Below are 24,598 nucleotides of genomic sequence, written 5' to 3' on the forward strand. Positions count from 1 at the left end.
ATTGGTATAGTTAGCTACTAGGTCTCATTGTTTGCCGTTTTTTCATATTTTAATTCTGAAATTTTTGCTCCTTATTTTCTACACAATGAAATTTGTGGTCTTTTGTGGTATAGATTGATCGCTTTGAACTTTTTTTAGTACAAAATTCAGCCTTTTTTACTTTAAATTAAAGAATCAAAATGCTCATTTCCTTGCAAGACTAGGGTATATTAAGGAGGGGGTGATCTAATTGCAAGCGATTAGGATAACATTTTAATAGCATGGCTTGCTACCATTATGTATCAGTATAACGTATGTGGTCTCGGTAACACAACTCTCTTCTAGTTTAGAGCATTTCCAACAGTATAAAGTGAAATATTATTTAAAATAGAATAATATAGGAGAGAGAGAGAGAGAGAGAGAGAGAGAGAGAGTAGCTACCCATATTTCATTAGAGTACTTTAGCATACTCTCTCGTTGTTCATTAGAGCAGCTTGACCCATTGTTCATTATTATGAAATAATGATTAAAAAAAAAAATTGTTGCATCAATATTTAGTGAGTAATGCATATGGGTCATTGGTGTACATACGACCTTAATGAAAGTTTTTTGTTTTTTTTTTGTCTGATACAAAAACCACTATATTAATAAAAGGTTAGAAAGCATGAGGCTAGGTGAGACTTACATGTCTATCTTGAACTTTAATGCTCTATAGAATGTCTTATTTGCATCTCCCACGATATTTGAAATTGGCAATTGTTATAGTAAATTTAGAACAGTTGTAAATACCATTCTCTAATTCGGACAAACTTATTTGTCAAACTCTTGTCAAGAGTAGTATTCTTTAAATTCGGCATCTATTTGCTTAACTCTTTGTAATTATTGTTATCATTATCATTTTGTTCTAGACATGGAGCTTTAGGTGTTACATATAAAGATCTTCCATTTGCTACTGCAACCAATAAATTTCAAAGATTCAACGTTTTGAGAAATAAGACTTGCCGCTTATTCACGCACACGTAAATTAATTAAATCAAGCTAAAGTCTAGACATTGAATCACAACGTACATCTCCTAATTTTGTCTCCATTCGAAATTTTTTTTTTGAAAGGGATTTGGAACCCAGCTTAACTCCTCCATTAGATATTTTATGGGCACTCAAAGAAACATTACTAAAACATAGGCGTTTGACACCGATGTGAAAATTAGGCGATTAATAGTATTTTCACTATATTCTTCAAAAAGGAAAGAGTAATAATTAACAGAGACAGTAGAGCCACTTTCTAAATGGAGAGTAAAAATTGTCATATAATAAAAAAATATCGTGTATTTTATATCATATAATGTCTAGTAACCAATTTAATTTTTAAATTATCCTAATTCGATGAAGAAGAAGTAGGTGAACGTGAAATCGTAGCACATCTATTCCAAACTTGTCTGCTAATTGCCAAAAAAAAAGCTGAGCTTTGTTGTCACTAGGATGACGTACACCCTGATTTCGCTCTGTGATGATGTCATGATGCCTTGCCAAGCTTGAACCAAACCATTACTATCAAGCTTAAGTTTAAGCATATGTGATGGTAGATAAAACATGATTAGGGCTTAACCAACTAAATATAGATGCATCAAATCTGCGAGATGAGATTTGAAAAGAGAAGAGCAGATGATTCATGATTACCTTTTATCGAAAGATCCAAGATTGGAAAGAGCTAAATCCACTCCCTTCTATTGCATGAAAACAACGGCAAAATTAGAAAAGAATTACAACTGCAATGATAGCCACACAACTTAAAATCCTCAAAATTGAAGAGAAAGCGGCAGAAATTAGTATGGTGATGGCAACTTTTATAATAGAGGCACAATCGCTGATGGTTCAGACAGTGGCAGGACCCTATAATGGCAGCTTCAAGAATAAAAGGTGGTTCCAATAATCATGGTTCATTGGTTTTAATAACCACCGTTCATCCATTACTGTCTCATGTCAACTCTATCTTAATCATGGTTCATAACAAGTCACCTTTTTCAAAAGACTTAGCCTAGCAATTATGCTTATTCAAGTACTGTTGAGTGCGAAACTATGCTGCGCGGGTGAGTGCATGTAAAGAGGCTAATCAGTATTACCTAAGCAAACAAAGCCGCGGAGGTTAAATTTTCAATAATCCTCATGTGCCTTGGGAGATCCCAGGAAAGGGATCCCCTTTCTACCACTCTAATTTGCTGATTTCTAAGCTTCTCATAATCAGAATGAAAGCAGGCTATGCTTAAGTGCAGCACAAGGAACTTGGAAGCAGGTTAGAAATATCACAAACTGAGCTACATAAATTAATTCCCATCTTTCCACTGCAGAGCACCTTGTAGATGTCTTTACTGAGAGCTTGCCCTACTCTGAGTTTCAACAACCTGCAGCTAGGTCCTCTACCTAAAGGTTAGAAAGGGCGGAGGAGTTACAGTATAGGACGCTTAACTATGACTAGACTTACTGTCTATATAATTAGTTGTCAGTAACTATGGTTACACTGCAAGTTGTAATAACTGATAAATCTGTTCGGACTGTTAGCAAGTCAATTAGTGAGTAAGACAATTGAGTTTGCACTCATAAACAAGTAAGTTGCAATTCTCAATCCATTTATTCTCAAAAAAGTTCATTCATTTTTGGTTCTCAATCTTCATATTTCAACATCTTCAATCTTATATTACCAGAGTTTTCCCAATCTTTATCAATACAGCTCAGAAATATAAGCTACACTGTCAAAAAAATCCACTAATAAACAAAAAAGGACAGATATATGCAAGAAAAGTAAAGCAAAAAAAAAAGTTATAAAAATGCAATTGGAAATCACGGCGACAAATTTGCTGCTTCCGTAAGAGCTGCCCCCCCCCCCCCCCCCATTGCATGTTTCTACTTTTTTGCTCAGAGTAATGTATGAAATGTGCACACTTCAAACTGTCCTTAATAAAAGAATCATGTTCCAAATCTGTTACGAATGTTTGGTGGACATTATTTTTTCAACGGGTGAAGTGCACATTCACACATTCTAAAGTGCCTTGGGTATTTCTAAAGTGCCTTTGCTGGACATTCTTTTGGAGTGGTATTTTAGGTAGTTTCCCTACTTTAGTTAGTGATATTAAAATTATATGTTATACAAATCATCTGAGTTTAATAATGTAAAGAAGGATAGACATATGATTCCAGTGTTTGAACATCTATAGCATTATATCAGTCTCACTTGTAATACAGAGCGCACTAAAAGCCAGCAAACAAAACCAATGAGCAAACACAAATTGAAATTGAAGAATAAACCCAGCCTTGTTTGTGTGGATTGATCGAGATTTGACCATCACATGAGTCCAGATTAATTGGTGCTTCTGCCCCTCTCACCATCAACTGCCATCTTTCGAGATCGACTTTGGCAAAAGCAAATCTTCTTCTAAATAAGACAATGCAGAAAAAGCAGGTCAGTGAAAAATTATCACCAGAGGACAAGTTTATGAGCATGGAATATTAATACCTGAAATCCAAGTATTAATGATCATAGTGTACTTCAAGGCCTCGATAGGTACTTGTTGATGATACTAGAGCTAGCTGAACCTTTGTGCGCAGGTAATTCCAAAGCACCTCAAAAATGGTAACATTGCTCTGCCTATATTTGTTTGTCTGGCCAGGTCTTCAAATCTTTTTGTTGGAAGATGAGGTTCCTGTTGTCTTTGTTGTTCTTGTTCCCCATCATGATGATCGTCGTGTACTTCACCGGAATTGCTGCCATCTGATACTAATGATGCTACAGCTGCCCCTTCTGTGTCCAAATCCACCTGATCAGAAATGCTATCATTGCTCTGCCTATATCTTTCTCGTGCCAAGTCTTCACCACCTACTTGATCCTCTTTCATATTAGCCAGGTGGACCCCGAAACTTTTTAGGAGCAACGCTTTGGCATCTATGCGATTCGCCCGAAAAATCACTCGAACCACAGGATCCACCACCTCTAGCTCCTTGAAAGCAATACATGTCAGATATACATATACATGATCATGAGCAGATGACTCTGTCGCTTTTGATTCAATGTAGTTCGCACTAATGTCATAATACTTTTTATCAATCAGAACCCTCACAGAGCAAAAACCATCATAACCACCGGAAAAATCTTGGATCAGTTCAAAAACAACACAGACAACCAATCCTATTCTCTCAGCCTTCAGATTCCTAGGGATTTCTATCAAAATTTCACATATACCAAGAGTTCCATGACCAGGAAGCACACTTGTGTCCACCTCACCCCTATCAAACCACTTTGGAACTTCAATTTCCGGGAGGCTTGGAAGCATAAGAGTCCAGCATTTCACATGCTGATCTAAGCCGGCATGCACCAGCTGCAAGATGCATATGGTTGTGTTAACTATTACTAGTCAAAATTGTAAAGGAGAAAAAGAAAATTATATATGTGTGTGTGTGGGAAGAGAGAGAGAGATGGAAAACCTGATACGGTAATGCTTTTGCCATCTTCGACACCATGTCCATGCCAAGATTATCCATCAATCTATTGCAATTAGACAAGTACATGTATTGAACAAATCCCGGAGTGTCTTTCTGTTCCAGTATATTTGACAATTTTGAAAATCTTTCCAACGATACGCAATCATCCAAGTATATATATTCTATATTTGGTGGAAGTTCTGAAATCCCTCGAAGCCACTCGCAACCACGCAAATTAAGAGACTGCAATTTGCGAAATTTGCTGATGCATGCTGGAAGACTATCAAAACTGCTTCTTGATAGATTAAGTATCTCTAATGTGGACACACAGTCAAGATTCGTTAGGAAATCAGAGACCACTGATAATTGGCATCCGTCAAAATCAAGATACCATAGCTGGGGAAACAATAATGAACCAGGATGATCATGCCCATTGTTTGAATTAGATGGAAGCATCAAAGGAAGAGATTCTGCACTTGATGAAACCAAAGCGCTCGCCCTACTTGGAAATGTCACCAGTTTTGGGCACCAAGAGAGGTTTAGCATTCGTAGCTGTTGCAGCCCTCCGTAAACACTGTGCGGCACATTTGTAAGGTCTGCACATCCTTCTAGTATTAATTCTTGAAGGCGATTGAGATTTCCAATTGACAAAGGCAATTCTCTGATGGGAGTTTTAGACACGTCCAATTCCTCCAAGGAAGTCAGATCCCCAATTGATGAAGGCAATTCTCTGATGGGAGTTTTAGACAAGTTCAATCGCTTCAAGGAAGTGAGATCCCCAATTGATGAAGGCAATTCTTTGATGGGAGTTTTAGACAGGTTCAATCGCTTCAAGGAAGTGAGATCCCCAATTGATGAAGGCAATCCTTTTAGAGGAGTTTCAGACAAGTCCAATCCTCCTAAAGAAGTGAGATTCCCAATTGATGAAGGCAGTACTTCGATGAGACTTCCATTCGCGTTCAATTCGATCAAGGAAGTGAGACATCCAATCGATGAAGGCAATTCTTTAAGGGGAGTTACAGACAGCTCCAAATATGTTAAAGAAGTAAGATTTTCAATCGTTGAAGATAGTTGTTTGATCGGAGTTTCACTTAACTTCAAAACTCCCAAGGAAGTGCAACATCCAATCCAGGAGTGCAGTTCTGTTATGCCACTTCCACGTAGATCCAATTCTTCAATGGACTCCATCTTGTGCACAATGTTTATGAAATTCTCAAGCCTTTCACAATAGGGAAGCAGAAGCTTCCTCATGGATTTCCAACTAACTTCCGTTGGAAAAGTCTCAAGTCCAGGGCAGTAAAAAAGATTCAAATAGTCAAGTTTATCGAGGAATCCAACAGAAGAATGCACTTCAACTAAATTTTCACAGCCAGCTAGATTCAAACTTTTTAGGTGTGGGATTTTTGATAAGTCTGACACTTTTGTTAGGTATTGACAATGACTTAAATTTATTGATGTGAGATTTATCAGATCCTGAAAGACAGAGTAGAAGAAAATTAGATAAAAAAAAATAATGGAGGGGAAGGAACAGATGATAAGCTAGAGATAAACATGTGTGTCCAAAAAAACATACCTTGTATCCATCTCCCAATACTGTGATGCGACTCCTAGGCATATTGATTATAGCAAGTTCTTTTGGTATTGAATTGGATGGCAAAAACTGTAGGGCACAGTCAGGCCAATCAACTACCCTTAAGCTATTTGGCAGACTATCAACAACTCCAGAATAGTGTCCAGCACGGTGTATGAGAAGTCTAAGATTTCGCATGTTGGAGAAAGTGGTACCACTTAAACATATCACATCTGAATCTTCGGGCAGCTGCACCTTGATGCCTATAACATTGGTTGTTCCCTAGTATGAAAATGCAATAGTATTAACACACCAAACTCTTTCTCAAATAATTAAATTTCATATTCTACTTAAGTTTTAGGATTTTAACAAAAAATAATTAAAGTTGAGGTGAATTAAGATATGTACTTACAATATTCTCTGTTAGAACACGGTAAACATCTTCATGAAACCACAACCTGCTTCGGTTTCCAGGGTCATTGGGTGACAATTCATGAACTATATCTCTACCCATTTCTTCTACCAAGTCATGCATCCAAATGGAATCATGGTTTGTAATTCTAATGAGGGCCTTTTCTACGAGCACATTGATAACAAACTTAGCATGTTTGCAACCACAAGCTTCTAATATTTCAATCACGTGTGCTCTACCTTCACCTTTAAAGAAACATGCAATGTCAAGAAAAGCTTCCTTCACTATGTGATCCAATCCGTTGTAACTTATTTTTAAAACATCTTGAATTTCGCTGCTTTTGAAACCATCTAATGCAGCTCCCCACAGCTCTGCAGTTTCATTGCATAGAGAAGAACCTAAAACAGTCAAAGCTAACGGAAGGCCTTGAGCATAGCGTATTGCACGTTCTGTGAGTTCTGCATAAGCATCCAAAGGTCGACTTCTTCTAAAGGCATTCATACTTAATAGCTCGAGAGCGTCATGATGATCCAATTTCTGGACCTCGTATATTAAGTTATTAACATTATGATGCCTCAGCAATTGCTTATCCCTTGTTGTTATGATGATTCTACTACCCATTCCAAACCAACTACATTGACCAGCTAAGTTATCTATTTGATCCATGCCATTCACATCATCAAGAACTAAGAGAACACTTTTGTATTGCAACCTTTCCTTAATCATAGTGATTCCTCTTGCTACATTGGTCACCTTCAATTTTGTTCCCTTTAGAATCTCGCAAAGAAGTTTCTTTTGTAGTTTGACAAAGCCTTTGGCACCCATTGAATTTTCTCTAACATTTTCCATAAAACAACTCCCATCAAATTTATGAGCAATTGAGTTATAGACAGCTTTGGCAATTGTTGTCTTGCCTATTCCTCCGGGCCCCCATATCCCTACCATACGAACACCTCTTCCCCCGACACCTAAAAGGTTACGGATCTGTTGCACCCGAGGTTTTATTCCTACTGGGTACTTAGCCACATCCAAATATGTACTGCTTATCACTTGCTCTGAAATCTCTTCAACAATTTCATGAATAACACTGGATTCAGAGCAATGTCTGGACATTTAAAATAAACTGCATTTAATCAAGAATACAAAAACACATTCACATTTACAATCACAGATAAATAAAATAAAATATATATTACGTTGTAGAAGTTCAATTACTGTAAATACAGTTTCCCACCGAGTTATTAGATATTATATTCTTTGAAATTAATTGTGTGCTTCATTGATAATAGTATGGTCATTTGTATATCTTGATAATATATCAGGATTAATTCATCTTTTTTCAAAACAAAAGAAGCCGAAAAGAAGAAGACAGAAGCTGAAAAGGAAATTTAAAGCCAGCGGACAGAGAATTACTCTGAGAGAGTCCACCCAGACAAATTTGCTGCTTCTGAGAGAGCCTTTTTCCATTTCTCGACCTTCTCCATGTTATCCTTGAATTTGCATAGTGCTTGCCCAAAGCTACCTCTGTGATTTCGTATATCCGAGGGATCGACTTTGTAGAAAACTGGTCGAACCATTTGTTGAATTGATTTCCTGCACTCGAGGATCTTGACAAGTTCGTCCAAGCACCACTTGGAGGATGCATAGTCTTTAGAGAACACAATGATTGAAATCTTCGACCCTTCGATTGCTTGGAGAAGTGCTGGTGATATTTCTTCTCCTCGTCTGAGCTGATCATCCATGAAGGTGTGGATTCCCTCCCGACGCAATGCGCTGCATAGATGGCCTGTGAAATTGTTGCGTGTATCCTCACCTCGAAAACTCAGAAAGACATGGTATGTCCATGGATGAGAGGCTTCTTCAATGATCACCATTGAAAGCTATGCGACAACAAGAGAGACTGTGAAAGAGTTTCTGGAGTTTGGAGAAGAAAGAGGCAGAGTACATTGGATTCTCCAGTCACTGATAAAGCAAAGGTGCTGAGGAGGAAGTTTCCTTGTTATGTTTCCCACGCGTTTTCACGATCATGAATGATGTCCACACATCTGTAAAGAAGAAAAGCAAATGAGCCCACACTGTCCAGCCTCCGCTGTTAAATCCAGTCCCACACTCGCACCAGTTTTGACCAAAAGAAGATGTATAGTAATAAACAAAAGCTAAAAAGGCAGTTAGATCACATCCAGACATCATGCAAAAGTGAGTAATCAGAATTTCATAGTTCACGCAAGAATCCTAATTCAACAGAATTTTCAAGTTCCTAAATAACATGTTATCTCTTGATTAGCATTTGATCTAGAGGTAAGATAAGTTTCACACTAATTAAGTGTGAGTTAAGGTTTCAAATTCACCATCTCTGCCCTTTTTGACAAAAAGAAGAAAAAAGAAAAGAAACATCAAGATTTCACCCACATTTCAAATTGTAAAAAGTAATATTACTGGACTTTCATTCCAACAATTGTACACAAATTCTGCATTCCCACTGAACGTACAAGAGAGAATATGAGCACCAGTTTTTTTTTCTTCTCATACAGTAAAGACCCCATGTGGCCAAGGAGAAAAGGAGAAAACTGAAATACATCATCTTTTAGTTTCTTAGCTTCATTGCTTATCACCTTAAATGCTGAAAGTATCGTGTATCAAATTACCCTTCATTTGACCCAAGCTACATTCTCTTGTTCCAAAAGGATAGAACGAAACATGGTTATAAGTAGCAAGAAACAATTATCAAAAAACTATTTCAGTAGAACTAGTGCCATTCATCTAGGCTAAAGGCTTAGCTAGGATTTGGATTTGTCACATTTTTATGCAAATTTAGGCCAAAAACAAACTAAATCCATCATACTATCTTTTGAAACCATCTGCCAAGAGAAAATCATTCTGGGCCATAAATACTTGTTCATTTGAAGCACAGAAGGACGTGTGTCCTACGCATAAATAACAAAAAAAAAAAAAAACTATGAAGTAATTTTCCTTATGGCATACTAAGGGCCAAAGTGAATTCTATCAGGAAGGTTGAATTCTTTGAACAGCTAAGGCCATGCTTTTTACTACAGAAAAGTATTTTACCGAAATACTAAAAATGTCAAACAATTCAGATGGAAGTGGTATTTTTGCTAATGATTGTTCCTCTTGACTTAGATACTTGTAGAAAAACTAATACAACATAAAGGAGAGCAAACTAAGCTAATTTATATTGAATCGGGTCAAACCCAGGAAAAAAGAGCTTCACATAAAAGAAGAAATCACAGTGCCACATCAAAACACATTAACATACACTAAATAAATATCTAATCTCACGAACATCAATGGCTCGTAATAAAAGGCTAATAAAGTCTAGATATATAGTACATAAATTCTATGTCGGCTTGCATATTTAACATGACTTTTTGCTGTTACATCTTGCTAATGGGGTTGTGCCCGTTTGCCCAAAAGCACATGGTATTTTGCCCAATCAATCCATCAACCTTGTATTTTGTCCATTTACACAAACTTTAGGGGAAAAGACTCATAAGGGTAGTCATTTCTAAAATAATGCCTAGTATATCCTATGCTGACTTTTAGGTCTAAAATTCACTTTTTCTTAGAAAAACCTGTTCAAACTTCTGAGAAAAACAAAACTAGCCTTCAACATGCCCAAGTTTTTCACCTAACGGCTCCCTGCCTAACGGTTACTTTAACATGCGGAATCACTGCTGCTTGTTTCTATCCTAAGCTGAGGCAAATCTTTCTTAGAAACTGAAAATCTGGACTTAAAAGGAAGTACAGGAATAAGGCTAAACATAGAAATAAACACGATAAATTAAAAAATTAAAGTACTTGACGAAGTGGATGAGCAATCTGAAATTAGTTATTTAAACATAATTACAAACTAAGAATTCAGAGCCTTATTCTCAGGAAAACAGCTAAAAAGCTGTTTAGCTATCCAGGAGAATGATTACAGATACTTACTTGTAATAAAAGCATACTACTTCACACTAGACAGGAAGGAAGAAGCACACTGCTACTATGACATTCTTACTTCTTGAGAGAAGACTCTTCTGCTCAAGTTTCTTATCTAGAATTTCTGATAGTAGAATTTTCTGATCTTTTTTCGAATGTCTTACAAATGAAACACCAAGCTCATATAGGGAGCGGCACTCAAACTAGAATTCAAAACATAAAAATGTATAGAACAACTCCGTGATTTTCTGCTTTCCTGAGTGCTCCTGATGGTGGAGGTCGGATAAGGAAAAAACAGATTTCTTTACGTGAAATGTTTTTCACCTTTCTTTTTGAAAAGCAAAAGCAGCTTTTGGGAAGAGTCCAAAATTACTTTAGGTGCTTTCAACACCTGCTGCTTCACATGTTCTCGTCTGTTTCTGAATTGTGACCAAGGACAAACGAGTTGTTATCTGCCTGGGCCATACGAGCAGTTGTTGTATTGTCGTCGACATCTGTATCAACATACATCTTGTAGTGGTTGTCTGTTTCAAGCCTTTCAACCCACTGTAAGCATGTCAGTGTCGAATCTATCTCCTTCCTTGTGAGAGATAGGAAAAGGTCACTGCTGACAACATCAGGATGATCGTAAGCAGTGATAATTGTTTTTTCTCCTGCTGCCAGGAATGTATTCTTTGTATCTTCAGAGATGATCTTCTTGATGTATTCAAGGGACATAGCCTTCATCCATGGAATGCTTGAATTTGGCTGGCCATTGTATCCAACACAAGCAGGCTGAAGATATCTTCTTTGAATAATTCTCACATAATGATAAGGAGAAATATATTCAACTTCACCGTTGGTTTTCTGAATCCATTCTGGTGGGGTAGATCTAAATTTCAGTCTTAGGGTACAGTCATTTTTTCTGATATTTTTGACTGTGTTGACGATGATGGGGGGCAGGCTTTTGAGATCATCATTCGTTTTGCTCCAAAGATTATGAACAAAACCGTTTTCAACAAGCCAAAGCTTGTGTTCTTGAGGATGTTCACTCTGAACATTGACCAGGTACCTTCCAACATAGGGTCCTGCAATAATGAAGAGGGTTGGAGGAATACATGCCTCAGAATTATAACTTCCTATCAGACTGTGGAATTCATGCCAATCTGATTCTTTTAGTGCTATGATAGGGACTCTAGCACTTTCTGGATCTTCGAGGAAGTGAATTTTTTCTTTTCTAACAGCACTCTGCTATGTATGAAATTCTTCAAACTGTGGTCTAGCATTTTCATAGAGTTCTTCAGCTAATGCAAAGAGAGCTGGGAACATCAGACCACTGCTTCTTTCCTGAAAGACAAATAGGAGATTATCCAGGATTGCTTTCTGGTGGTAAGCTAACCTCCTACCAGTTCTGAACACAGGAGCGTCAAATGTTTGAAGTTCATAATTAAAAACATTTATTACTCCAGTTGGAGTAGGTTTGCTTTTTGGCAAAGCAACTGCCGTCAACGGTCTTGATGAGCCTTTAGTCCTTTACCATCTGCCGTTTGAGATGGGCTAGCCAATCCTTTACCCTAGGATTGATCAGTTGGGGCTAGTCCTTTTGGACCTAACAGAAACCTTTTGAGGATTTTTTCTTTAGGATCCTCTGCAGCTTCATGTTCTTTCCCAGTTCTTCTGTTTCTGGGATTGCGACATTCGTCGTCATCTTTTCGGCTGAACATTGCCATTTCCCTGGTTAAGGCGTCTGGAAGATAGTTCTTGTTTCCTGCAATTAATTCAACAACATAATCATATTGGTTAAGAAATAATTGCCAGTTTGCTAATCTTCCTCTATCAGCAGCTTTATCAAGTTTAAAATTTTTGAAATTTTTTACTCTAGCACAATCGGTGCGGACAGTAAAGGGTTTTCCAAGAAAAGCTGGAGAATTTAAAATTGTTTTCTTGACAGCCAAAATTTCTTTTTCCCCTGTGGGATAATTTAGTTCTGCAGGGCTGAACTTGCCACTACAAAATTTGCAGATCTTTTCAATGTTAGTTCCAGACATTTTTGCCAGGACAACACCGGACCAGTAATTATCACTCGCATCAGTCTAGAGGATAATTTCATCATCTTCTGTGAAGTTCCATTTTCTTTTGGAACTGGTTTTAGGAGATAACATTGCTGTTAGTCCTGAGACTTTGGGAATGAAATCTCTCCCATAGTTTATGACTCCTAAGAATCTCTCTAGACTCTTAGCATCAGGAATTCTATTTGGGAACTTCCAGATCTTCTCAAGGATATGAGGTTGGAGTTTTAGTACTCCATTCTTGATGTTTATTCCTAGGAAATCAACTTCATCGAGGAGAAAGAATATTTTCTTTGGATTAAATACTGTTTACTCCCTATACTTATAGGGTTTCATCGTTTCAGTCCCTGACCTTCGAATTTCACCTAAAAAGTCCCTGAACTCTCAATTTCCTCCCAATTAGTCCCTGCCGTCAAAATTTTCTGTTAAAGTTGCCGAAAATGTCTATTATGCCCTCACTTACTTTGTTTTTTTTTAATTTTTTTTCTCTCTCTTTTATTTCTTTTTTTCATTTCACCTCTTGAAGGTCTGTGAATTGGAACCATCTTGATGGGGAGATGAACAGAAGGAGGCGAGAGAGCCGGAAGAAGAAGAAGAGGTAAAAAGAAAAAAAAAATAAAAAAAGAGAGGAAGAGAAATATATATATATATATATATATATATATATATATATATATATATATATATTTAAGTAAATGAGGGTATAATGGACTTTTTAGGGGAAGATAACTGAGTTTTTGACGGATGTTTGACGGCAGGGACCAATTGGGAGTTCAAGGACTTTTTCGGTGAAATTCGAAGGTCAGGGACTGAAACGATGAAACCCTATAAGTACAGGGAGTAAGCAGTATTTAACTCATTTTCTTTTCTCCTAAGATAATTCCATGTTGAACTATCAGCTTTACAACCTCGTAAAGGTGTTTCATGTGTTCTTCTTTGTTTTTAGAGAAGACAAGGATGTCATCAATATAGACGACGCGGAATTCAGTCACTTGTTTGAAGATGTTATCAATTTTTCTCTTGAATATTGAAGGGGCTTGCTTTAGGCCAAAAGGCATTACTAACCATTCGTAATGACCTTGTGGTGTTCCAAATGCAGTGAGAGGAACACTCTCTGGATGCATCTTGACTTGCCAAAAACCCGACTTTGCATCAAATTTTGAAAAGACTTTAGCTCCTCTGAGCTGGTTGATCAGTACTCGTACTTAAGCAATTTGATAACTGTCTTTAACAGTCTTTTTGTTGACATCTCTGTAGTCAATCACCATTCTAGCTTTTCCTCTGAGGTTTTCTGCATGATTTCTCACGTAGAAGGCTGGAGCATGATGAGGGCTAGTGGAAGGTTGAATTAATCTCTTGTTTAGGAGATCTTCAATATCTTTTCTGAATTCTCTTTAGTCTTCCTCTTTGTACTGAGGAATGGTTTTGACATGACAGATAGCATTCATATCATGTAATCGTAATTCACAGACCACTGGGTATTTTTCCCAAAATTTCTGGAGATCTACATCGATATTTTGTTCGAGTAGTTTCTTGATTTTATCAAGAGTAGGAATTTTCTGAGACTCAAGCTTATTCTGGAAGTGCTTGAGGTTATGCTCATGGATGAAACTAGCTTCTTCATCTTTACTAGTTTCTTCTTCTTGTTCAGAAGATTCTTCAACAAGTAATTCTTCTTGTTGTTTGATTTGGAGTATGGGCTCAAGTTTGGGCTTGTAGGGGGTAAGATCACCATTATTCTGTTGCGATCTCTGATATTGTGTAGTAAAGTTAGGACCGACTACACTTTTGGCTTGAGTAAGCCTGTCTGCCCAGAACACCCGTTCTCCTTTTCTGAAGCCTATTGCTTCTTCATCCTGGATGAATCTCTGTTGGAGAATAAAATCATTTCCCAACAAGAAATCTGATCCTTGGCCTTCAGATTGCCAAACATTGTGGATGATAAATGTTCCTCCTCCAATGGAGATATGAACATTTTTTGCTACTTTATTCATGGTGAGGTGACTTCCGTCGAACGTGACACCAGTAGCCGTTTTTTTCTTATCTTCTTTCCAGAGTTCTTCTGGAATTGCAAATCTCTTTGCAACAGTAAATCCTGATCCATTATCTACAAATGCATGTAGATGATATTTCTTGTGGTCAGGGAATTTTAATCCAATCTCTATGTAGTTGATGTACCTACTAGTAGAGACGATTTTCGACTGTTGAAGCTCATTTTCTTGAGCCTGTTCCTGTGGAATGAATGGTTTACATTCTTCTGGAACAATTTCTGGTGGTTCAACCAGTTCAATATTTTCATCGATTTTTTCTTCATCGATTTTTTCTTCCTTTATTTTTGAGGAAGATGGTTCCATAATTTCTTGGAACAAAGTTTCTACTTCTTTCTCTTTTTGCTCAGAGAAATATTCTTCATATTTTTGTTCAACCAACTGGCTGATAAGGCCATGCTTAGTTTTTCTTCTTGCTTCAGCTATGAAGCATTCTTTGTGATAAGTCTTTTTTGACTCTTCACAAAACATAGGGAGACCATCCTTTTCGTGACATAGGCAGTAGTCACACACGAATGTACCAGGGTTCACCTGATAAGAAGACATTAATGATTCTGTCTTACTTTCTTCCTAGTTTTTGACTTTCAGAACATTCATCTGTCTTGATTCGAAGTACTCTACTTCAGAATCTGTTTCAGAACCAGATGATTCTTCTTCTTCTGACCAGGCAGAATAAACTGACCTGTCATCTTCTTCATCATCAGAATAGGCTATTTCGTAGCCCTTCATATTAGCTGTTTCTACTATAGGCTCGTATTCTTCAAATAGAGCTTTAGTAGATCTTTTACCATTTTCTGGGCATTCATTGGCATAGTGCCCTTCAGCTTTACATAACCAACATTTGCAAGCTTTTTTGCTTGGTTGTTGTTTATGCTGATGATTATTCTTCTTTTTCTTGAAGAATTTGTTTTTAGGATCTTCATCCTGTTGTTTCTTGAAGTTGGAACTCTTCTTGAATTTCCAATCTCTTTTCTTATTACCTTTTCTAAATCCTTTTGGGTAATATTTTTCTTTTCTTTTTCTGTGGAACTTGGATTCATGACATCCCCAATTGGTTGGCATATCCAGTATTCCGTAACAGAAATTTTCAACTCCTTTGAGTTGTTTCTTAGCCATCTTTGCTCTAAGATTGGCTTTGCATTGTTCTTTCAATAATTGCCTGATTCTGTCGGCAATTCCTCCAACTGAAAATCTTTCAATTGGTTTTTCAACTATGCTTTCTCTCACAGCTGTTCTCGATGGTTCAAGGAGTTTCCTGTGCAACAGGTTGACTAGATCAATATTTTCTAGTTCACCGATCATACAGTAATATTCTTGAAATTCATTCAAGTATTCTTCAAAATGTCTCATGTCACAAATTTTGAGAGCATAGATATTTGATTTGGCCGTTTCTTTAGCCTTTTCACTCAGATTTGAGAGATCTCCACAGAACTGATCATACAGGGGTACTGCAAAATCATACGGAGATTTCGAAGTTTTGATTTCTTCCAGCCATTCTTTTCCTCTGGCCGTCTCTTTGAAAGAGAAGTAATACTTTTTTGCTACTCCTATGAAAGTAGTTTCAAAGTACATTTGAAGATCAGGAGCTTCGAATTTTCCAAGGGTAAGAGCAGAGGCCATCATCAGGCTGTCTACCCATTGGTCAAGAGTTTTTCTCTTGTCTAGAGCTTTGTCTAGATCTAGCCAGATACCATAATTGGAAATTGGTACTCTGGGTATCTTGTCCTCTGGGACAAATCTTTGAGAATTTATTTCTCCATTTCTTCCCGTAGGGGCTTTCTGTATAGGGAGTTTCAGTTTTCCCTTTTCTCTAATGATGAAAGTTTTGGAGCTTTCTCCTTCTTCCATTTCAATATCTTGGTATGGTAGGAGTTTTCTCTCCTTTCCTGGTTTGAACTTTTTCATTTCTTCGATTAGTTTTTCTAATCGTTCAGGATTTTCGCAGGACTCTGCTTCATCATAGAGATCATAGAGCTTTTGTGCTCTAAGCATATTTACTGGTCTGTTCAGATCAGCTTCTAATTCTTCTTCTGTTATAGGCTCTGTTGGTTCTTCAGAGTATTTAGTACTACTACCACTAGCTTCTCTAGTGCTGTAGCTTCTTCTGAGAAGATTTTTGTTTATCCTAATGTTCTCAGGACAGACATCACTTTTTCTGTGATTGTCAAAATTTGGACTGATTTCTCCAGTCTTTCTATTTTCATATGTTTTTGCTTTCGCACTCTCTGCTGGTAGCTTCGGACCAGATAATTTCCATTCAATAGGAAAAGTTACTTCATTCCAAGTAACCTTGTGAATCTGTTGTGAATGGTTCTTCTGACTGGTGAGGAAACCAGTAGTAAGACCTGGGATATTGGATATCCTCGTCTTAGGTTCTACTGTGGTACTCATCAGTTTATAGTATATTCTGTATACTATTGCGAGTTCTTGCATATCTTTTTTCATAGATATGCCATCTGTCTTGACTCTCAGTCGTAGACAGTGAGCTGCATCTTTCAAGCTGGTTGAGAAGTTTGGGAAGCAGTTGAAATAAGCCACTTGATTGCATAAAGACGCTTCAAGGGTTCCCAACAGACTAGCTTGAAAATCTGTTAGTCTATTGTCTTGTAAGACACATAGAACTGAACAGTTTATGCATTCTCGGGCAAGAAGTTTTATGCCAACTTGGACTGCTCCAATGTGCATAAATTGATAATTTTTTGTTCTTGCTTTGGCAACTTCTTCAGGAGTGATCATCAAGAGATCTGTTTCTCCGGTTGTAGAGGGGGTGGTAAATTCTAATAATTTGAAGTGATGGCTATCAAGCAAATCAAATTTTCCCCTTTTGTAGATTTGTTTAAAATCTAGCTTTGGAATTGAGGCATTTTTTACCTCTTGTTTGATTTCGTTGAATTCGAATTCTTCAGCATTTAGGAGTTGTACTCCTTTCTTTTTTCCGAAGATGCTCATCATTTTGACATCTCGGTTTTCTTTCGGATTTTCATACCGAATACTAGTATAACTAGTTGATGGTTCCAAAAAAATCATATTTGGAACAGGATTCTTTTCTGGTCTTTCTAATGGTTTGAATCCATTAGTTTTTTTTTTTTTTACTATAGGCATTTTCTTGTCCTTCAGTATATTTTTCATAGAATCCAGCGTTTTTTGCTGTTCATTGATTTTTCTACTATAGGCACTTGCTGTTCATTGATTTTTCTTGTCCTTCAGCGTTTTTTGTTTCTCTTTCAGAGTATACAACATATTTTCAATATTCTGTTCTACTTTATAGATTCTTGTTTGAATTCTATAGATGATGTCCCAGTAATTGGGAGTTTCTCTTTTAATTAAGACCTTCTCTATAGTCTTTCAAATTTCTCAATCTTTCTCTTTCTTTTCTCAGTTCTCTGCTAGTATTGTTACAGATAACATTTAACTGAAGTTTGTCAACGATCGATATTATGAATAGTAAATTTTAACTGTTTACCTTTGAATATCGAGGATGAAATTTAGCTGTAATTACTATTTAAACAAATAATCTCAAAATTGGGCCCACCACGTTCCGTCAAAAATAAAGAAAACGTACTGTTCACTGTAGTAATAGTAAAACAGAAATGATAAAAAGAAAAGATTGTGAAAGAGAAAGGGTAGGTAATGGAATAAAGATTAAGTGAAAGGAATAGTTGGGAGAAAAAGGAAAAACTTTTGGGTGAGTGGGGATAAATATAAGTTGGTTGGGTGTATGTGATGTATTTTGATATTTTATGGGTAAGTGGTCATTATCCCTATGCTAATGAGGAGTCCTATGCTTTTATGTCAGTTAAACATGGCTTCTATTTACATGTGCTTTTTTTTTTTTATTCTATTCTTACATTTTTTTTTTGTCTCCTTCTCTGTTTCTTTCTATTCAGCAACTGCCAATAAACGTTATCTATAACTGTATAAGATATGGAGATATGGAGCCTTAGGATCATTGAAATATAAAAGCCATACAACATTAGAAATAGGATAAGAAGATATCCTTCTTAGCTGTGTGATTTTGAATATTTACTTCTTTAATGTGTTAAGCTATTCCGTCATCACTGACATTAGACTGCTGTTGATCAGTAATATAAAACAAAAAATAGAGCATTCAAGGTAGGAAACTCAGTGACAAAAGACATTGCATGCTATTTTCTGCATTCTTTCTTATTTACCAAGAAACCAAACAATGCTATATGTTAAACTATGAATTTACCTAAGCAGAGGAAACAAATCTGAAAATTAAGTAACCGAATAGAAAACAGTCTCATGCTTTCAGTGTATCGGATTCGAAGCCATAAATTTGACCATTTACTATCAAGTTGTTTCATAAGGAGAAACATATGGTTTTGAAGTTAAATTCAGACTATAATAACATCAATGGCATCACTGGAAGTTACAAAATATACTTTATCAACATTGTAATTAAATCACCAAGGGTTTCAGTAAAAATGTTTCAAATCCCCCCCCCCCCCCCTTCTTCTTCAAGTCTCCTACCCTTCCCTGTTTTCTACAGAAGCAAAAGAAACTGATCAAAAACATATCAGAAAAGCAATTGCATTGTTGCATTCACAGATCAGCAACACAAACATGCTCTTATCTACTGCCATCAAAACCTAAATATCAAGGTTTCTGGGAGAGTTCAGTCGGCCTGATTTCAATTACAAACATGATTAGGAAACACAGGAAATATTCCACTTACAGTAGAATCATCTGAAACTCTGTGGCTAAGGTCTTTTGCTCAACATATGATCCTGACATGTACAGTCCAGAAGTTCCAAGAACACTCACCTGCAACCAATACACAAAATTACATTAGTTAGTAAATATATATGCACTGATTCACAGGCCACATGTGAATGTGGCACACAGCAAACATATATATCAAATAGTAGAAGAGATAAAAAAGAAACTTTGATAAAACTAAAAATGTGAAAGTGCAGAGGCAAGAATAGAAAAAACCTAAGCCTTACCACGCTCATGGGGAACAACGCGGAAACGACATCGCACAGCAGGTAAGCTTTTCACCTTGCTACCTGTCAATAGTTATAATTGTTAGATAAAAAGGAAAGGCAAGCAAAACTAAGACGATTCATACAGAAACTATAAACAAAAACGAAATGCATATCATCTAAAACCAAAAAAACAAAAGCAATCACCAACTGTAGTAATGCATTGCTTGCCAAAATCCATTCACCAACCATAGACTAACAAATTGACAGATCACGTATATATCAGTACCCTAAGCTATTGTTGTTTCAGAATATCAAAAGCCACAGCTCATAGGTAAGTGTAATTCAAAAAAAAAAAAAGTTTCAATCTTTTGAATAATGAAAAACCAAAAACAACTATAGTCATCAATAACATCCAACAAAAGAAAGAACTCACACCTGGTCTTGCAATTTAGCGAAGACCAGTAGACTACCTATACCTGGTCTTGCAATTTAAAACGTCCCCGAGAATGCGAGTATAACAGTAGTTAAAAGGCCTCCAAACTGAAAAACAATGACAGAATTAGCGAAGACCAGTAGACTACCTAATATTCACCAACATAACAAAGTATGAACCGTGCCTGATCTGCATTGCATAAAACATTTGTACTTACAAAAGAAAAGACCGCTCAATTTTACACCTCCAAAATGTTAAAAGAGTCTCAGACCTTCTCTATCATTACTTGAATTTACTTTATAGCAGCAAGAAAGACAGAAGAGCTATAAAAATATGCTTCTGAAATGCTAAACAACCAAAAAAAAATTCTCATATGCAGAGGGCAGCACTATCAAGATCAAGATCCTAACCATGGCAAGGTTGAAATCAATCAGGTAACCTTTGCTTAGCTTCTGAGAGAAGAGGAAGTTTCCGGGCTTAATATCTATGTGCACCAAACCCTGCAATCACATATTAAAAATTAAAGCAGATTCTACAAAGATTACATGAGAATTCAATTGATGTATCACAACTGTAGTAAGATAGTACCTGTTTATGCAAGCATGCTAGAGCTCTAAACATGCAATAGCCATATCACTGGAGTTAAGAAGAAACTATAGTAAGACCTGCAAAAAAAATGATAGTTTGTACCATTCACTTCTGCTAAAAAGAGGTTTTATTTCCATTACAACATAGCAATATTAGTGTCCATTGACAATTCCAATTTCTTTATACGTGCACAAAATGAGTTGGCTCGTTAGCTCAAACAGACTTGAGCGTTGTCAGTATCACCGAAAATGAATTCCTGACTAAAACCATGCAAATTTGACCAAAAAAAAAGAGAGTTAATTACATGTAAGTGCATCTTTGAATGTTTTTTTAGCCATAAGGCCACAAACTAGTTTTTTCCCTCATAAGGCCACTAGATTAAAAAGAGTGTTATATTTTGGATATTAAAAACCAACATATTTACATAAATGCCACTGGAGTACAAAGTCAACAATCATTCTCTCTCCTCTCCGGCGAGGTCTCCGGTCAACTCCGGCCGACCTCCGGCCAACTTCCGGCGGGTCTCCGGCAGACCTCCGGCCAACTTCCGACATACCTTCGGCGAACTCCGGCGACCACAAAAACTACTGTCACTAACACCAAAAGCTACTGTGGCTAGCAACAAAAGCTACTTTGATGAGATTCCCGGCAACCTCCGGCGAGGTCACAAAAGCTACCATCACTAGCAACAAAAGCTACTGTCACTAGCAACAAAAGATACTCTGGTGAGATTTCCAGCAACCTCCGGCGAGATAACAAAAGCTACTATCACCAACAACAAAAGCTACGCCTTACCAAAAAACCTATGCTCCCCAAAACGAGAAGCTACTATCCCCAACAACAAAAGATACTGTCACCAATACCAAAAGCTACTCTCATCAGCAACAAATGCTACTTTCGTCAGCAACAGAAAACAACTCTCACCAACAGCAAAAGCTACTTTCACAACAGCAAAAGCTACTTTTACCAACACCAAAAGCTACTTTCGCCAACATCAACGAGCTACTCTCACTAACATTAGAGAGCTACTCTCACTAACATTAGAGAGCTACTAACATAGGTACAGAAAGCTATGATCACTATGATAGAAAACCACTATAATAGTTACAGAGAGTTACTGATTTGAAAAAAAAAAAAAACTATTGACATTAGCTTGAAAATATACTAACATAGACACATAAAGCTACTATCACTATATTGAAATGCCACTAGAACAATTACACGGAGCTGCTAACTTGAAATAATGAAAATGAAAATAGAAGCTATTGACATCATGTTGAAAAGATACTAACATAAACATAGCTATCTAAGTTACTCCCAACATCTGAGATAGCTATTACTAACTGATACAAAAGCCACTCTAAAACATCAAAACAAGTATACATTTACAATGTCAAATGTTTGAATCAAAACATTCTGATTTCAACCAAATACAATTGCAATTAGGCACAAATTCAGCCAAATCGTCCAAAACCAAGAACAACCAGTCTACTAGGGAAAAGAAAATCTTCGCAATCAAAACAAATCAAATCAAAGACCTACTAGTCCCAATTATTCCCAAAAAAAAAAAAAATTTGAGCTTGTTGCTTGCCGGAGAAGAGCAAGGAGGCTCGGGTCCGCCATAACCTCAAGAAACTGTTCGTGTTGTCGTCGCCGCCACTGGAGGATTCCGGATTTTAGCCGGATCTGCGAAGCAGTTAAAGAAGAAAAGCTCCGGCTCCGGCTCCGGCATGCTTCGATTTTCTCATCATATAATCGCATACCAGTTCAATTCCATTCGAAGAGAGCCGAATCAAATGCACCTAGTCAATTCCAATTCCATCATATCCAGATCCACATTAGAATCTCTAAATTCAGTTAAAACCCTAGCCTATGCAAGAAGCCAAGAAGACGAACCTCATTTTCTTCTCTAAGACTGAGAGTGCCGGCAAAGGTGAGCGATTGTTATGGTGGTCTCCTCGCCGGAGGCATAATAGATAGATAATTTCGAATTCTGACCTGCAGTGATGAATTTTGGCCGACGACATATATTGATCGAATGACGAGGTCCATCAGATCTGCTTTGGATCGGCGTCGAGATCAGAGAAAAAGCGGGAGAAAGAGGAGGAGGTGGTGAAACGATGCCGTCTCGTTTCGCTCCGATCCGCAACAAGGCTTCTCTCCGTCGAGATCGTCCGGCAAGCGCTGAGCTTCGCTGCACAATCGTCGGTTGCCGCCGAGGGAGAGCTTCTAACGTCGGAGATGTTCTTCGTCGGCGACGCCATGGATGACAGCCATGGCGAGAAGCGAACGAGCTCATCGGAGAGACTGAGAGAGAGAACGTTGAATCGCCGGCAAGAGAGAGAAAAGAGAGAATGATGGATTTTTGTTTTTGTTTGAAGAGAATGGATCTGATATCCTATTCAGTTGGTTTTGACGTTTTGTTAAGTGGAAGGGTAAAATTGTAAGAGACAAAATAATTTGAAGGTGAAAGTGGCCTTATGAAGACAAAAAGAGTTGTGTGGTCTTATAACTAATTAAAGTTTTAAAATGACACTTGTGTGTAATTCTCTAAAAAAAAAAAACCATCCAAAGGAAATCTAGCATCACATGTTTTTCATATCTAATTCATAAACAAACTAAAGAATATCTAATTCATATGCCAGTAGTGTGAGGGAGGCTATCAATGCTTTCGAGCTCACAATTCACATAGCAGAAATGCCTGGTCGTAAGTGAAAAAAAAGAAAAAGGAAAAGCAACATCTTTCACAATGATTTGAATTTAGAAATTTCAGTCGTTCCATTGTGTCCAGTTGGCCAAATAAATGTCCTTGTGTCTAAGACTGTTTAACTTTAGCCTATTTCATCAATCATACATCAAGGACTGCATAGAAAAAGTCTGAATAATGGGAAAAGAATAACAAACATCCCAAACATCAAACACGAAGGGAAAACCAATTGGTAACCCTTGCAATTTTTTTTTCTTTTTCTTTTTTCATTGCTTGATCACGATTTAGGATTTCAGGTCAATACTTTTATGCTTGATTAGCTTATGGATGTGAAATCTGGTATTTTTTGGCGCGCAACATGGCCTAGCATAGATCATGATGCCTTGCCAAGCTTGAACCAAACCATTACTATCAAGCTTAAGTTTAAGCATATGTGATGGTAGATAAAACATGATCAGGGCTTAACCAACTAAATATAGATGCATCAAATCTGCGAGATGAGATTTGAAAAGAGAAGAGCAGATGATTCATGATTACCTTTTATCGAAAGATCGAAGATTGGAAAGAGCTAAATCCACTCCCTTCTATTGCATGAAAACAACGGCAAAAGTAGAATAGAATTACAACTGCAATGATAGCCACACAACTTAAAATCCACAAAATTGAAGAGAAAGAGGCAGAAATTAGTATGGTGATGGCAACTTTTATAATAGAGGCACAATCGCTGATGATTCAGACAGTGGCAGGACCCTATAATGGCAGCTTGAAGAATAAAAGGTAGTTCCAATAATCATGGTTCATTGGTTTTAATAACCACCGTTCATCCATTACTGTCTCATGTCAACTCTATCTTAATCATGGTTCATAACACGTCACCTTTTTCAAAAGACTCAACCTAGCAATTATGCTTATTCAAGTACTGTTGAGTGCGAAACTATGCTGCGCAGGTGAGTGCATGTAAAGAGGCTAATCAGTATTAACTAATCAAACAAAGCCGCGGAGGTTAAATTTTCTAGCAATTATGCTTATTCAAGTACTGTTGAGTGCGAAACTATGCTGCGCGGGTGAATGCATGTAAAGAGGCTAATCAGTATTACCTAAGCAAACAAAGCCGCGGAGGTTAAATTTTCAATAATCCTCATGTGCCTTGGGAGATCCAAGGAAAGGGATCCTGATGAAGAATACAAGCAGAATATTTGAAGTCAAGATTTGGAAAGTAGTTCAAATAAATCTAGGCTTTTATTATTAGGATTCTTATTATTATTAGGATTATTTCTTTAGGATTCTTTGAAGCATAGGGATATTCCTAGTTATTCTGGAATTATCTTAGCCTCCCTATATATGGAGGCCTTTGTAGTCTTTTATTTTCAGATTGAGATTAATAAAAATTGAAAGCTTTTGCTTCTCTCTAGGTTTGTGTGATGCAACCTAACCTTAGGTGTGATGCTTAAG

The 24,598-nt window shown here is 37.1% G+C and overlaps 2 protein-coding genes and 1 long non-coding RNA gene across 9 annotated transcripts in view; all 3 read right to left on the reverse strand.

Moving 5' to 3' along the window:
* LOC133709162 (disease resistance protein RPV1-like) overlaps positions 1-24,598 on the reverse strand; it is a 56,185-nt gene that overhangs the window by 11,984 nt on the left and 19,603 nt on the right. The window lies entirely within an intron of this gene.
* On the reverse strand, positions 3,131-8,457 carry LOC133709703 (TMV resistance protein N-like). 2 transcript variants are annotated; one of them, XM_062135533.1, is made up of 6 exons: positions 7,845-8,457; positions 6,432-7,536; positions 6,023-6,301; positions 4,453-5,922; positions 3,488-4,346; positions 3,131-3,406 (listed from the first exon to the last, which is right to left on the reverse strand). In XM_062135533.1, the coding sequence occupies exons 1-5, from the start codon at positions 8,303-8,305 to the stop codon at positions 3,558-3,560; spliced, it is 4,104 nt and encodes a 1,367-aa protein (XP_061991517.1). In that variant the 5' UTR covers positions 8,306-8,457; the 3' UTR covers positions 3,131-3,406; positions 3,488-3,557. The 2 variants fall into 2 exon arrangements, with proteins under 2 accessions (XP_061991517.1, XP_061991518.1); XM_062135534.1 differs by having other exon boundaries at positions 6,432-7,554; positions 7,845-7,984.
* LOC133711996 (uncharacterized) lies at positions 18,420-24,293 on the reverse strand. 3 transcript variants are annotated; one of them, XR_009847105.1, is made up of 8 exons: positions 24,244-24,293; positions 23,684-23,772; positions 20,440-20,516; positions 20,262-20,351; positions 19,895-19,958; positions 19,437-19,499; positions 19,166-19,254; positions 18,422-18,973 (listed from the first exon to the last, which is right to left on the reverse strand). It is a non-coding gene; the product is annotated as an uncharacterized LOC133711996 (long non-coding RNA). The 3 variants fall into 3 exon arrangements; XR_009847104.1 differs by lacking the exon at positions 24,244-24,293 and having other exon boundaries at positions 18,420-18,973; positions 19,854-19,958; positions 23,684-24,198; XR_009847103.1 differs by lacking the exon at positions 24,244-24,293 and having other exon boundaries at positions 23,684-24,178.

This window comes from Rosa rugosa, chromosome 5 (assembly GCF_958449725.1).
Source record: "Rosa rugosa chromosome 5, drRosRugo1.1, whole genome shotgun sequence".
In the NCBI taxonomy this organism is placed as follows: Eukaryota; Viridiplantae; Streptophyta; class Magnoliopsida; order Rosales; family Rosaceae; genus Rosa; species Rosa rugosa.